Here is a 16,704-nt window from a genome sequence, read left to right on the forward strand (position 1 = left end):
TCTGGCTGTCGTGCGTTCCCTGAGGCCCCAAGCAAAGGGATAATTTTCAATAGAGGTATAGATGTTGAGAGAGTATAACTCTAAAGACTGAGTAACAAGTCCCGCAAACCAGGAAGGTTCCAATTCCTTGCTTTAGACAAAACTGAAGGAGAACCTAATCCAGTTGTCAAATGACAGATCATTAAAAAAAATTTTTTTTTATAATAATGATTTTGATATAGAATTAGAAAGGTATTCAAAGAATTGAGTGACACATATGATGAAGCTCCAACCATTACCTCATGCTTACATGTTTAAAAATCTAATTGGGAAGAGAACTGACACTGAATCCTATTTCGTTCAGGCAATAAGCCACATTTATCCATGGATACCTAATTAAACTCATTAGGGAAAATGAGATGCATTTACAGTAAAATTTTACCTTTACGGGTAACAACTGCTAATCAAAATAAGTTGTATATTAATCAGTATAATCGCAATTTAACCTAAAAGAAAAAAATTTACATCCAAGCCCTTAAGGTTATGAGACTTTTTTTAAAAAAATCAAAATTTGTTACAGGGAAGCAGAAGAAGTGATTGCTAAAAGCTTTTCAAGTTTGAAGATATATTAGATGAAGTTCTAGGAAGATGTGGACTCAAAACATAAAATAAGGTGCACCTAGGTGGCTCAGTAGGTTGAGGGTCCGACTCTTGGTTTCAGCTCAGGTCACAATCTCAGGGCTTTGTAGGTTCGAGCCCCTTATTGGGCTCTGCACTGACAGTGCAGAGCCTGCTTAGGATTCTCTCTCTCTTGCCCCTCTCCTACTTGTGCTGCCTCTGTCTCTCTCAAAATAAATAAAGAAACTTTAAAATAAAATAAAACAAAATAAAAAGAATAAGAAATAATGTAAATCTTCTCACTGCTGAAAAGTTTATTAATGTGAGATTCTTAAATGGATGATGGTGAATATCAAACCACTATAGTATTTGGACTCCATCCAGGTATAAGAATGATGCGACAGTTCTATTTAAAATGTCAAATATACAATTAATTAAAATGTCAAATCAACAATATGCTGGAAACTTTACATTCTGAAACTATATGAACCAATGATCAAAAGTATTAACTGTAAATGTTAAAGTACAATGTCATAGATAATTTATCAAAAAAAACTTTAAGCAGAATACCAGCAGAAAGTGTCAATAATGTAAATATTGTAATGTAAAAAATATGTAAGTGATAGAATGATCAGTGAGAAAAACAGATCTCAAAACAGTATATGTTATTAGCAAAGTAGTTACCATGTTTGAGGAGTGGTCTACAGCAGAGGAAAGGGCCAATTTCATGGATTACCAAGAACTAATCTTTTTTTTCTTCTTTTAAAGACTTTATTTTTAGCTAATCTCAAACTTACAACCCCGAGATCAAGAGATGTATGCTCCACCATCTGAGCCAGCCAGGCACCCCTTACCAAGAGCTATTCTGAAAGCAATTTTCTTTTAGGACACTTGAGCACATTCAGTGTCTAAGTGAATTTACATCAGGCTTTGTGAAAAGGGAAGAAATACAGCGTCGAGGCTATCAAGTGTGAGCTTTAACGGACTCTCCATCTCTGTCTGGCTGGCACAATGAGGGGCACTCCTTTCAGCAACAATGAAGGAGCAAATGCTATAGAAACCTGTCAGCAACTTGGATTTGACATCTTTTCTTCCTCCAGGTTCACGGTAAACTTGAATATCAAAGTCAGAGATATCCCTTTTACTGAAATAGTAGCAATGAAAATGTCAAGGGCATCTAGGATTAATTACTATTCAGGCAAAGCATTTATATTTTTGTTTGCAAAGCAAAAGTTTGGTCAGAAAAAAAAAGTTACCTCCAAGTTCTTACTCTCCTTAATGTGGCTATAAACAGCTGCCTTATCTTTAATTGGACATAAATAATTTAAAAATGATTAAAAGCAGCTGCCATTTGAACATGAAGCAAGAAAGCAAAGATCTGCCGACATCCACAATAACCAAATACGGCATCAGTGTTACCTTCAATCCTGATCACCATTTTGGAACATCAGAAAAACAAAAGTGTGTGAAAGAATCATACAACAGTCCGCCACACTTGACCTTTCAAATCTCAAATCACTCTAGAAACAGCTTAGGGACACAGTGGAAAAAACAGTTCTGGAACAAAAATGCTTGGGTTGAATCCAGGCTCTGTAATTTTCTGGTTGCATTATAATGGATAAATTAGTTAACCTCTCCTAACTGTGAGTTATCCAAGGACTACCGATAGGCCTTGAGTTCCTCTCTGCTAGTAGCTCATCAGAAAGATAAGTATATGGGACGCCTGGGTGTCCCAGTTGGTTAAGCACCAACTTCCGCTCAGGTCATGATCTCACAGTTCGTGAGTTCCAGCCCAGCGTTGGACTCTGTAACAGCTAGGAGCCTGGAGCCTGCTTCATATTCTGTGTCTCCCTCTCTCTCTGCCCCTCCCCTGCTCACACTCTGTCTCTCTTAAAACTAAAATAAAACAGGGGCGCCTGGGTGGCTAAGTCGGTTAAGCATCCGACTTCGGCTCAGGTCATGATCTCACGGTCCGTGAGTTCGAGTCCCGTGTCAGGCTCTGTGCTGACAGCTCAGAGCCCGGAGCCTGTTTCAGATTCTGTATCTCCCTCTCTCTCTGACCCTCCCCCGTTCATGCTGTCTCTCCCTGTCTCAAAAATAAATAAACGTTAAAAAAAAAAAAACTAAAATAAAACATTAAAAAAAAAACTAATAAAAAAAAGATAAGGGGTGCCTGGGTGGCTCAGTCGGTTAAGCGTCCGACTTCAGCTCAGGTCACGATCTCACGGCCCGTGAGTTCGAGCCCCGCGTCGGGCTCTGGGCTGATGGCTCAGAGCCTGGAGCCTGCTTCCGATTCTGTCTCTCCCTCTCTCTCTGCCCCTCCCCCTCTCTGCCCCTCCCCCATTCATGCTCTGTCTGTCTCAAAAATAAAAAAATTAAAAAAAAAAAAGATAATACTAACAAATCCTAGTATGCTTTAAGTTAATGACTACATCCAGTGCAATGTCATGCTTCAAGTGGATGGATATTCAATGGAGATAATTAGCCTTATGATATGCTTACCCAAACTCCGTAAACTTAGGGTTCATATGATCTACACAGGAAATGATTTAAGTGCAAGAGACTAGCAGACCCAATGTGTTCAGTAAAGTTCCCTTGGAGAATTACTTGTCTGGTACTTGTTTAGTCTTATTTTGTCCTGATTTTCATCAACAAGCCACATGCATGTATTGGTCTAAAATAGAAAACAGGGGTGCCTGGGTGGCTCAATCGGTTAAACTTAGGACTTTTGACTTTGCCTCATGTCCTGATCTCACAATTTGTGAGTTTGGGCCCCGCAAGGGGCTCTGAGCTAACAGCCCAGAATCTGCTTGTGATTCTCCATCTCCTCTCTCTCTCTGCCCCTCCCCCAGTCGTGTTCGCACACATGCGCACGCTCTCTCTCTCTCTCTCTCAAAAATAAAAAAATAAAGTAGAAAGCGAAAGGTGTAAACAACATTAAGTTATGGAATTAGGTAACTAACTGATCCTCACACAGCTAAACCTCTATCATGAATTTCTTTCTTTCTGATCATTTCAATTACTCTCCATTTGGGGCACAAATCAACATGAAATAGGAGGGCAAGGAGGCCTCAGGCAGGGCAATCGATCTTGTCCCCCTTAATCTTTACGCACCAAGAATGGTATTCCTAGCAAGCCTAAAGATGAATAGTACTTCAGAATCTAAGAAGTGCAAGGACTTAGAGATCACAAACCAAACCGAAAGGAAGAAATCCTTCCAACATCTCTTTATCCAGGTTTGACTGAAAATAGGATGATAGTGGGAACAGTGGCAGAAGTGGTGATGGCTGCAGGGATCAGTGATGTCCCAAGCTCTGTGCCACACATTTACATATGCTGACACACTGAATCATTAAACTATGCAGGGAAAAAAAAAAATCCCAAAAGAATATATAAGATGGGATTTTTTTATTAATTTTTTTAACGTTTATTTATTTTTGAGACAGAGAGAGACAGAGCATGAACGGGGGAGGGTCAGAGAGAGAGGGAGACACAGAATCGGAAACAGGCTCCAGGCTCTGAGCCATCAGCCCAGAGCCCGACGCGGGGCTCGAACTCACGGACCGTGAGATCATGACCTGAGCCGAAGTCGGACGCTTAACCGACTGAGCCACCCAGGTGCCCCTAAGATGGGATTTTTAAGACGATCCCAAAAAGGGATCAAAGCCTAAAATTTTAATAGGTTACAATATTAACATAAATCAAAAAATATATTATTCATTCTTAAAACAATATACCATCATTTTACTCAATTTAGTTCCATAGAGATGAGTAAGATAGAAGCACCTTCATTCACTCAATTCATCAGGTTAAAGACAGTTGTTATGAAACGCCTATGTGTCAGACACTGTAGTAAGTACCAAAGGTACCATTACTACAATTACTATTAAAACATGATCCCTGCAGCCAAAGGAGCATCTATCTACCTTGCTCTCAGTTAAGAGGTGACTGGTTCACAAAAATGTAAGAGATAAGACAAAGTTGAGTCAAGAGCAGCTTAGTATAAATTCCAGCTCTGCCACTAGCTATAAAAGCTTGGGCAAGTCAATTAAAAATGAAGATTTTTAATTGGGAATAATGAAGATTTTATACATACAATAGATATAAAATGAAGTTGTTATAAAGTTAAATAACTTGAAGTTGTTTAAAAAATAAAGTTGTGGGGTGCCAAGGTAGCTCAGTCGGTTGAACATCCAACTTTTGATTTCGGCTCAGGTCATGATCCCAGGGTTGTGGGATGGAGCCCCACGTTGGGCTCTGTGCTGAGGGTGGAGCCTCTCTCTCTCCTTCTGTCCCTCTTCCCCACTCGTGTGCACTCTGTCTCTCTCTCTCTCTAAAAAATAAAAAATAAAAATTTAAGAAAAATAAAGTTGTAATAAATACATAAGTTATGGAGCGCCTGGCTGGCTCAGTCTGTTGAGCGTCCGACTTCAGCTCAGGTCATGATCTCACTGTCAGTGGATTCAAGCCCCGCATCAGGCTCTGTGCTGACAGCTGGGAGCCTGGAGCCTGCTTCAGATTCTGTCTCTCCCTCTCTCTCTGCCCCTCCCCCACTCATGCTCTTTCTCAAAAATGAATGTTAAGGGGCGCCTGGGTGGCTCGGTCAGTTAAGCGTCCGACTCCGGCTCAGGTCATGATCTCACGGTCCGTGAGTTCGAGCCCCGCGTCCGGCTCTGCACTGACAGCTCAGAGCCCGGAGCCTGCTTCGGATTCTGTGTCTCCCTCTCTCTCTCTCTCTCTCTGCCCCTTCCCCACTCATGCTGTCTCTCTCAAAAATAACCAAACATTTAAAAAAAATTAAAAAAAAAAAGAATGTTAAAAAAAATGTTTTTAATTAAAAAAAGTTGTAACAAAGTTATACTACATATATATATATGCAACATATATACAGTTGATTCACAGTTGATTCTTATACATATCCTAGGATAGGGGTGCTGTGGAAAATTCCACATATAATTTTTGATTCCCCCAAAACTTAATCACTAAATAGCCTACTGTTGACTGGAATCCTTACCAATAACGTAAACAGTCAATTAACACATAACTTGTATGTTATATGTATTAGATAATCTATTCTTACAATAAAATAAGCTAGAGAAAAGAAAACGTTAAGAAAATAATGAAAAGAATACATTAACAGGACTATACTGGTTTATAAAAGAAAAAGAATCCCCATGTAAGTGGACCCACAAGCCTGTGTTGTTCAAGAGTCCACGGTATACAGTTGTTATGAGGACAAAATGTGTTGCCAGTGTGCACTAGATTGATCATTTCCTGCCAACTGAACCTAAGAATTTCTTCATACCTCAAATTTTACTTATTTCCTACTTTAATCCTAACCAGGTTAAGTATGTTACACTTAATTTTAAGTTTTCTAATTTTTTCTCAAGTTCTGTATTTCGGTATACAATTACTACCTTTAGGGACATCTTGACCTTCTATGCCCTTAAAATACTCCAAACATTTCAGTAACAAGAAATTTTGCCTCAACCAAAAATTTTTTTTAATCTATGCACACAATAATTAAAAATACACAGTTTGGGGCTGAAAATATGATAGTGGTAACAGTGGCAGAAGTGGTGGTGGCTGCAAAGATCAGTGATGCCCCAAGCACTGTGCCGCACAGGTACGTTTTGCAGTACAAATGTTAAAATAACAGCTCCTAAAAAGACCGTACTCAAACCCCTTTAGCTGGGAGATAAGTGAAGTTTGCCCCCTATCATGCCCTGCTCCAAGCTGTTGTGTCCTTCTATGAACGTGTGAATAAGGTCGATCACATTGCTATTAAAATTCAGACCCGACTGCAGAAACATTTCCTGATTAAAAATTTTTAAAGACGAAGGCCAGTGACCCCTGATTCCGACACTTGTGTAATAAAAGAACTATGCTATTAAAAGAAGAGAGAGAACTATGCATCTGATCCTGTTCCCAAATACTATAGAGTCCATTCCGTGGTGGGCATTCTTTCAGGAAACCTTTATTATCCTACCGTGTGCTAGACCTTGCAATGTGAACACAACAGATCAAAAAAAAAATCCCTGCCCTCCTAGTAACAGGAACATCTGCCCATACTGTAAGGCTGCCCAAGTCTCAGTTCCTCCAGACCAAGCGCTGGCCGCACCCCCACACCACAAGGGTCAATACCGGTGACACTCCACCCGAAACCAACAAGCCCGCTAGCCTTGCAACCCTGACACACAGCCTCGGCCCCGGCGTTCTTAGCCATTCCGGCCCGGACCACTTGGGCAGGCTGGTGAAGCCCTCCGAGCGGCCACTCCCGCGCCACCCCGGCGGGGAGACAACCGGCGGCTCAGCCCCAGACGCGCCACGTGCGCACCCTGCGAGCGCCCCCGCCGCCCTCCGCCCGTCCCGCGCAGGCGCAGGTGCCGCCGCCGCCGCCCTGCTCGCGAGCGGCCAGCAAGCCGCTCGCGGCTCCTGACTCGCGGCGGGGCCTCATCAGACCCAGTCCCACGAAATCGCGGCCCGGACCCCACAAGCCGCCGCCTCTTACCGGCGCTCTGGCCCAGGCGCCCCGGCCTCCTGGCTCCCGGCGGCCGCCTCGCGGGGCGCCTCCTCCTCGCCCTCCGCGGCCGCCGCGGAAGCCCCGACCGCGACCCCGGCGGCCGCCTCCGTCCCCGCCGCCTCTCGCCACCGCCGCTGCGGCTCCCGCCCGCTCGCGGTCGCGGTCCCCGCCCGGCCGGTCGCGGCCCGGCCGGCGTCCGCGGCCGCCCCGAGCTCCTCGCTCCGCCTGCATCTGGCCGCCGCCGGCGATGCTGAGCGCGCCGGAGCTGGGCCGCGGCGGAGACGCCCTTGCCCCACCGGAAACAGGTCGCTCGCAGGAGCCGCGAGCGACAGGCCCCCGGTGGCGGCGAGCGCGGGGTGCGGGGCCGGGGATGGAAGCCGGCCGCGGCGGGGGCGGGGCGGCCCGGGGCCTGGCAGGTGGGGCCGGAACCGGGGCCCCGGGAAGGCTGGGGCTTCAGAGGAAAGGCCCACTGGTGGGAGCGGGAAGTGGGGGACTCGGTGGGTCTGGCGAAGGGACCGTGGCTCAAGGACGGGTTATAAAGTAAAGTAAATGGATGGGTTAAATTGTTTGTATAATTGGAACTCGTTTTTGTTAAAAAAAAAATTATGAATATGAGTGTAATTGCATTAGAAAAAAATCTAAAAAGTATATACCAGAATGTAAGCAGAGGTTAATTAACAGTAAGGTGGGACTCCCAGTGAGTTAATTTTTCCTTTTTTCCCCCGTTTAATCTCTTAATTATCAAGCATGAATGTGTATAATTATTAAAATTACTCTGAACTCAGGGTTCAGGAGGAGGTATGGAGGAGAAGGTGGGGGGGGGGGGTCTCGGGTGAGAGGTGTGGACTGCAGCAGGCAGCTGGGATAGCACAGTGCAAAACTGGTGATGAGTGGAAGGGCTCTGAAGTCCTTGCAAGAACTTCTGTAATAATGACTACTTTAGCCCACACCTATTGAGCACCTGAGTGTTTAATTCTGGCAGCCCTTTTAGGTAGATACTAGCGTCACTCTTATTTGCAGATGAGAAGCAACCCTAGAGGTTAAACAATTTGCCTTATGTGGTACAACTGGCATTTTAACTCAGGTGGACTCACTACATTCTATTCAGTGTGTGTGTGTGTGTGTCATCACTTCTTTAGTAGAAACTTGTGCGACTTACCCATGATTGAATAATTATATTCCTTTTTATTGCTAAGTGGTAGTCCATTTTATTTATCCAGTCTACTTTTTTAACCAGGAGAAGAAGGGCAATTGTTCATATGGATACATGGGAGCCATTTTTAACTTTGTATTACAGAAACCACATAGAATAAACAAGGGCTAACTAAAACTCCCATCATCCAATCAGCATAGCAAAACAATTGGGTTTTTTTTTCCCCTCTTCTCAGTCCTTTTTTATATCCATATGTACTTAACACTGTTCATTGCTTCTAATCGTCTTCCCTTTGCCAGCCACACTGCTTTTGTCCTGGAGATTTACAAAAAAACAAAAAACAAACAAAAAAAAAAAACAATCCCTGCCCTCAAGAAGCTCTTTTATTTATTTATTTTATGTTTATTTAATTTCGAGAGAGGGAGACAGAGTGCAAGCCAGGGAGGGGCGGAGAGAGAAGGAGACAGAATATGAAGCAGTCTCCAGGATTTGAGCTGTCAGCACAGAGCCAGATGAGAAGCTCAAACTCATGAACCATGAGATCATGACCTGAGCCAAAGTCAGACACTTAACTGACTGAGCCACCCAGGCTCCCTGAGTAGCTTGCTTTCTGTAAGGATAACCCTCTAAACAGATGATTGCTCTGGAGTGCTGAGTGCAGTGGGAGGTTCAAGGTGAAGGCCCAAAGGAAGAAAGAAACTAGGCCTAAATGAATAGCCCAAGGCCTCATGAGAAATACGACCTTGAACAAAGGCCTGATGGCTAAGCAGGAGTTTGCCTCATTGATAAGTGGGATCTGGGAGCTTTCTAAACAGAAGGAACCACTGAAGGATTGGAAAGAAAAAATCTTAAACATAGTGATGCAGAGCATAGTTCAGAGTACAGTTCTGAGTACATCCTACATAACACCTGATGTAAACCTCACAGCAGCATTAGGAGGTTGTACTAGTGTTAGCCCGGTTTTATAGATCAAGAATCTAAGTAACATCCAAGACTACACAGCTAGTACATAATTGAAGGATTGGAACCTAGGGCAGTCTGTGCCTATGTTGTTAACCACTACACTCAGAAAATCATTCTGTAGAGGAGCATTCAAACTCTAGGCAGAGCCATTAGGAAGCTACTAGAACAGTCCCAGCCACAAATGATTAGGGCCTAAATTAAGTTGAGAGCTGAGGAGGCAGATAATGAGAAAATTGATAGGACCCCTTGTCCAATTGTAATTGGGCTGGGGGGTGAGAAGTTGGAGGTGATGCCCAGGTTTCTTTCTTGCTAGTTAATGATGCCTTTAGTCAAGAGAGAATACAGTGTGGAGGGAGATGTGTCAGGGAAGGTTGTCAGCATAACAGTATTTTTTAACATCATATTCTATATTTTTCTGTGTTAATTTGTTGTCTTCATAGTTAACATTTTTTGTTAGTGGACACTGTTATGTCTTACACAGTACATCAACTTTTTCTTTTCCTTGTCCACTGATCTCCAGCCTTTCCCCTTTTTTTTTATTCCCCCATGCCCTATTTTCCTCATTTTTTTCCATGTCTCTATTTGTGAAATTAGGACTGTCAGCACCCAGGATTAAGTTATTCATCCCCATGCTAAACTCTCAAATTCAATAGTCCCACCTCTGAACACTAAACAGGAAGATGAGAATAGTAACAACAAATGTATCCTTTTCCCTGTGCACCAAAGAGGAGCTAACAGAAGATACAAACAGATAAGAAAGGCTTGTTTTAAGACTACATTGGTCAGCCTGGACCCCCATCTTCTGTGTAGCGAAGAATTACAATGTTTTGGTACATTATCTCATCCTAATTCTACATTCAGTGACAAAGTTGGTAGCTTGAAATGGGTCACAGTTTCAAGCACACCACAGAAATTGGCAAAGTTTTGTAAATAATTTGCTCAAACTTATACATGACAGAACTGGGATTTATACCCATTCAGTCTGGTTGCAGAATCTGTGTTCTTAAGTCTATGCTGCGGATGCCACCAGAGGTCCAGAGCCTATATTACTCCCCTTCCCCTTCTGTCCTTTTGAGTTTTTTTTTTTTTTTAATTTAGCCAGGAGTATTTAGATATGGAGAATTCTTGTATTTTAATGTTTATTTATCTTTTTGGGAGACAGAGAGAAAGGCGGGGAAGGTCAAGAGGGAGGGAGAGAGAAATCCCAAGAATGCTCCACGACACTATCAGCGCAGAGCCCCCGACGCTGGGCTGGAACTCACGAACCAAATGGAGATCGTGACCTGAGCGGAAACCAAGAGTCATATGCTTCACCAACTGAGCCACCCGGGCGCCCCTAGATGTGGAGAATTCTGAGATCTCCCTGCTAACCCCTCCTAACTGGAAGGACACCTCTAGCTGAAGTTCTTCTAAGATGTTGAGTACGCTGTCCTCATTTGATTCTGATCCACGTGGTAAAGAGATCATCAAGGATAAAAAAAAAAAAAATTTCTTGCATTGCAAGAACCCAGAGACCTTTTGATTTTATAAATAACAAAAGGAAGGAAGGTTTTTCCTGCTATTGCTTTCACTTGATACTCCTGATTTTAAATGTATGCCGTTGCATGAATAAAAAATTCAGTTTTCCCTTAGGTAGTATTCATGAGATATCAAAAAGAAAATGCTGAATTACATAGGTGGCTCTTTAAGAAAATAAACTGCACTATTTGCATATTTTTTAATATACATGACTTGATTTATGACAAAAAAAAAAAAAGGCAGTTAATTGCTTAAGGCAATAGTTTTCAAAATGTGGACCAGCAGCATAGCATTACCTGGGAACTTGTCAGACATGCAAATCTGCAGGCCTAACCCCAGAATCAGAAACTGGAGATGAGGCCCAGCAATCAGTGGTTTAACAACCATCCCCATCAGGGGTTCAGATGCATGGTCAAATTTGAGAACCACTGAATCAAGGTAGTATTTCAGCCTTCAAATATCACCCAGAAACCTAATTCCTAGCCCGAGCTTATACATTCTCACTGTTTGATAAAAGTGGATGTTATGATAGGACTTAAAACTCTTTTTTAATAATAAATTAAAGGGGCGCCTGGGTGGCTCAGTCAGTTGAGTGACTTCGACTCAGGTCATGATCTCGAGGTCTGTGAGTTTAAGCCCCGTGTCGGGCTCTGTGCTGACAGCTCAGAGCCTGGAGCCTGCTTCAGATTCTGTGTCTCCCTCTCTTTCTGCCCCTCCCTCGCTCATGCTCTGTCTCTCTGTCAAAAATAAATAAAAACATTAAATAACAATAATAATAAATTAAAAAACACTGTCCCTTTGCAAATAAATGTTCAAGGGATATACATCTTCCTGATTCTTCTCTTCATAGGCAGATTTTCTAGTTTTGTTGATTTCTGATGCTTAGTATATAAACAGTATAAACTGGAGAACATTGATAAGGTCTCTCCAAAAGCGGTCTCTGTATCTAGTAGATGTTTTTGAACAGCCACAGCCACTATGGAAAGTGCTCCAGGACTGCAGGGGGAGGAATCTGGCCAGGAACTCTCCTTTCAGCCCAGAATCCTCAGCCTGGAACCTGGTAAAAAGATAAGAGCAAGTGACTGCCTGTAAGGTCACAACAGTGCCCAGGCCTCTAAAGCTAGTCGCAGAACAAGCGAAAATGAATGGGGCAAACTCCCAACATACAGGAGTCACGACTTGCTCCCTCCCTCTCTCTCCCTCCATCCCCACTCTCAGCTGCTGACCTTGCTTTCTACTTCACAGAGAAATGAAAGCAATCAGGAAAGAATTTCCACTGCCATTACTCACAGACTACCTACATCAGTGCCCGTCTGCCCTGCCGTGTCCTCTCCAGGTTACTACAAAGGGGTCTCTGCTCCCGTGAGAAGCCCGGGGCCTCTATTACTGCACTAAGTCCAATCCCTGCTCACTTCCTCGAGGACATCTCTCCAGCAACTGCCCCCACTCTGTCCTGCTCGGCAGTTTTTACCTTCCAGTGGATCATGCACATTAGCGTGCAAATATGCTATCCCTCTGCCTCTCTAAAACAAAACAAAAACAAGAAAACTCTTGGCCCCATATCCTATTCCATTTTCATAATGGATTTCTATAGCAAAGCTCCTCAGAAGAGTCCTCTGCAGCACTGTTTCCAGCGTCCTCCGTTCACTAATCCGCTCCACGAGGCCTTCACCATTACCATCTCACCAAATGACCTCCCAGGGTTGTCCCGGATCCCCATGTAAGTAAGTCCAATCGTCAGGCCCCGGTCCTAGGCTCTTGTTCCACGCACCTCATCTGATACAGTTCATAACTCCCTCCTCCACGGACTGTCTTGCTGCCGCTTCCGGAACAACACACTACCCTCAGAACGCAAAAATAAATACATTCGCCATGCCTTTAAGTCTGTCAGGGGGAAGACTTGGACAATACCGTCCGGAGCTCCCGGACTTCCAGATTCTCACATAAACCCGTCTGGGCAGCACCTCCCAGCCCGTTTCCTGTCATGGCACACACAGGAAATGATATTATCCAGCACACTGGGATAACAACAAGACAAGGCTGGTCTCAGCAGGAGGAGCTCCGACCCGCAGAGGCAACCCCAAGGCATGGTGGGGCACAGGCACGCACCGAATGGCTCCAGCTGATGCTGTCTTGTAAAGCAGTCCCACCCGTCTTCCTGTCTTACTCTGAAAACACAGTCATTTGATGTGCTCCGTAAGACTTCTGTCACGTTGTCGTGGTATAAAGGCACGACTTCACTCTTCTATCCTCTTTTTCTTAGAACTATAGATGTCTAACTCCTTTACTGCAAGGACTACTGTATATCTCTTTTATATGCCCCCCTGGAATCTAGCACAGTGGTGAACACAGAATATGTTTTTAAAAACTTATTATGGGGGTGGGGGGAAGGCGCCTGGCTAACTCAGTTGGAAGAGCATCTGACTCTTGATCTCAGGGTCATGAGTTCAAGCCCTACATTAGGTATAGAGATTACTAAAATAATAAGTAAAACTTAAAAACAAAAAATAAAAATAAAAAATTAGAACTTACTGTGTTATTAATAATATTGTAATAACTTTGTATGGTGACAGATGGTAACTATGCTCATCATGGTGAGCATTTCAGAAAATATAGAACTTTCAGATCACTATGTTGTATACCTGAAATTAATATAATATTGTATGTCACCTATACTTCAAGTAAAAATAATAAATACATAGGGCACCTGGGTAGCTCAGTCTGTTGAGGATCCGACTTCTGATTTCAGCTCAGGTCATGATCTCATGGATCGTGGGATCGAGCCCAGCATCAGGCTCTGTGCGGACATCACGGAACCTGCTTGGGATTCTTTCCCTCTCTCTCCCACCCCCCCCCCCCCGATTGTATACACACATGCTCTCTCGCACTCTCTCTCTCAAAAATATTCTTAAATATTATTTTTTTCATATTTAAAAAATGTTTATTTATTTACAGAGCGCCTAGGTGGCTCAGTTGGTTAAGAATCCAACTTCAGCTGAGGTCAGGATCTACAGTTCGTGAGATAGAGCCCCACATGGGACTTAGCACGGAGGGCAGAGGCTACTAGACATTCTCTCTCTCTCTCTCCCCCGCCCCTGCTCATTTTCTCTCCCTCTCCTTCTGCTCCTCCCCTATTCATTTTCTCTCTCTCTCTCTCAAAATAAGTAAACTGAAAAAAAAAAAATTTTTAAGTGTGTTTATTTTGAGAGAGAAAGATCAGGGGAGGGGCAGAGAGAAAAAGAGAGAGAGAATCCCAGGCAAGCTCTGCACTGTCAGCTCAGAGCCCGACCTCATGAACTGTGGCACCATGACCTGAGCCAAAATCAAGAGACAGACACTTAACCAACTGACTCACCGAGGCACCCTAAGAAAAGAAATTTTAAAAGAGTATGCATTGCATTAAAATTCAGGCCCAGATATTGCTTCAACAACATTAAGAAGTCATTTCTTAATCACCAGAAATCTTTGGACAGCATTCTATTAATTGAAAGAGGTTAGATACACCTATTTTAAAATACAAACAAAAAAGGTAAGTTCAGAACCTCTTTTACTCCTATATTCCATCACTGGAAGTTCTTCCTGACATCTAACCCAATGTTGTCATCTGTATTTAAGCTTACTTTCTCTCGATTTATCCTTGAAAAGGAAGGGGTTGGGAGAAGATCAGCTCATGAATACTCTGCATAACAACCTGAGCTGGTTGTGATGATGTCCTGATATCACTAGATTGTAGATGCTATTGACATTTTCCACTGCAGTTGCTATAGAAACAGTAAAGCATAGTTCAGACATAAAGCTTCTCAGAGAAAACGTATTTCAGAAAAGCAAGGTCTAAGCATATCTCATGCAAAACCTCAGAAGTCATCAAGGCCACCAGCAAGGGAAAGAATTAATTTGACACATTGTGTTACCTCTTTTGGTGTTTATGTTGGTTTTCTTCCTTTGTAACTTATTGATAGCAAAGAAGCAAGAAGCAATGTGCCAGAGTTGGGAACAAGGAGACTTTCATTGTTCTGGGTTTGTCTTCTATTTGGGGGTGGAAAATAAACCAGGGGTGACTGCTCTCTGCCTATGCTAGCACCCTAGAAATAAACATACTCTCCATAAAGTTGTGGAAAATGGGAACTTTTAAAATTTGAGTAACCAAAAAAGAGCTCAGAAGAATTCTCACCCCCTCCCCCAGTAACCACCACAACCCCCCAAAACAAGAATTACTCCTCCATAAACATAATCTTTTACTCAAAAACCTTTTAAAGGTTCAAATGTTTATTTTGGAAGACTGTTACGCTTGAAACTCAGTTTTCACACTCAACCCACACAAAAAAATCAGTCCTTCAAGTCATGGAACCTACCTCATGTCCCTACCTTATATGCCTTTGACTGTGACAAGATCTGTCCATTCCCACCAGCTTAGGAATCAGGAAAGATCACCCTTTCAAACATGAGGCAGGGGTGGGTGTGGGGGGGGGGGAATGGAAAGAACAGAGAGAAGCAAACCTGGTAAGGAAGTATGTATTAATTTCAAACAGGAGAAATAAAAATAACTCAAATGTCCTTGGAAGGCAGAGGGGGATCCAAATGTTATTGCACATTTCACTTGGAAAATTCCAATTTTAATAGCACCTGTATAAAGCTATGGTTGCCCTTTTCTAGGAAGATCAGCAATTATCCTCTGGCTATTCATAGTACAGTTCAGGAACGCCTCTGACTTCAGTCAGTTAAGCCTCTGACTTCGGCTCAGGTCATGATCTTGCAGTTCATGAGTTCGAGCCCGGCATCAGGCTCTGTGCTGACGGCTCGGAGCCTGGAGCCTGCTACGGATTCTGTGTCTCCCCTCTCTCTCTCTGCCCTTTCCCTGCTCATGCTCTGTCTCTCTCTTGCTCTCTCAAAAATAAATGAACATTAAAAATAATAATAATAATAAATAAATAAAGTACATCTCATGGGTCAGCAGCATAGACAGAATGCTCAGGAGCTGTTGATATGGGGATGATGAAATGTAGGATTTTAAACTTTGCTCTTCTGCAGATTAACTAGATCCTCCAGGTAATGCACAAGCATGTTACATTTTGAGAAGCACTGATTCTAGTCCTGGGGACTTTTTCATTTCCAGCGTGCTCCAGGGTGCTGCCTGGCCATCAATCGACTGCACCTTGAGTAGCAAGGATCTAGAGAGGCCACTAGTGTTCCACCCCGGCTTCAGGGGAGAATCACCTCAGGAATTTCAAAACGACATCATGTCCAAGTCTCTCCCACATAGACACCTGTTAACGGGGCTGGGGTGGGGTCTAGACATTAGTAGTTTCCAAAAGCTCCCAGGTGGTTCTAATGAGCTGCCGGTGGATGAGATCCACTTACCTAGACTAACCCTTCATTTTATAATAATTACAACCCCAAACCGACATCAGAATAGGACGTGGTGGTTTCCCTACATTACCTCATTTGGGAGTCCTCAAAACATATCTGTAAGATAAGAGAGAACAGATACTGTTACCCTAGCCTAACAGATGAGAAGCCTGAGGACTCCAAATTCGCTGAGAGCTGGTTACACTGCATTAACTTCCAGACGGCAGCTGACTGCTGTTTCTCTGGCTGACAGTAGAGGGAAGCGGAGGTCTAAAATTCCTATACTGTCCAGTATTTCCCACAGCGAGTCTATAGGGAGAGCTTGAAAGCATTTTAGACAGCAAATCATTCATTCCAATCTCTTAATTTTATATGTAGGGAAAGTGAGGCCCAGAGATTTGTGTCAAATCACAAGATTTTAGCTGAAATGTGAACTCAGATCTCCATACTCTTGGTTCAGCGTGTTTCCCACTAACATGCATCTCCCAGCTGTGCTCCACGGATGCCACAGGATGCTAACAGTTGTTCCTCTGAAAAAAACTTACACTCGAAGCCACCTCTGTGTTAAACCAAATTCAATACTGTCCTTGACTTCAGGACCTCC

The 16,704-nt window shown here is 43.3% G+C and overlaps 1 protein-coding gene across 1 annotated transcript in view; it reads right to left on the minus strand.

Moving 5' to 3' along the window:
• Nucleotides 1–7,351, minus strand: part of AVEN (apoptosis and caspase activation inhibitor) — a 193,366-nt gene extending 186,015 nt beyond the window's left edge. Inside the window, exon 1 of the mRNA XM_042989226.1 lies at nt 7,109–7,351. Coding sequence (XP_042845160.1) covers nt 7,109–7,351 — 243 coding nt within the window. The remainder of the gene's footprint in view (nt 1–7,108) is intronic.
• Between the last annotated feature and the right edge of the window lie 9,353 nt (nt 7,352–16,704).

This window comes from Panthera tigris, chromosome B3, assembly GCF_018350195.1.
Source record: "Panthera tigris isolate Pti1 chromosome B3, P.tigris_Pti1_mat1.1, whole genome shotgun sequence".
NCBI classification, from domain to species: Eukaryota; Metazoa; Chordata; class Mammalia; order Carnivora; family Felidae; genus Panthera; species Panthera tigris.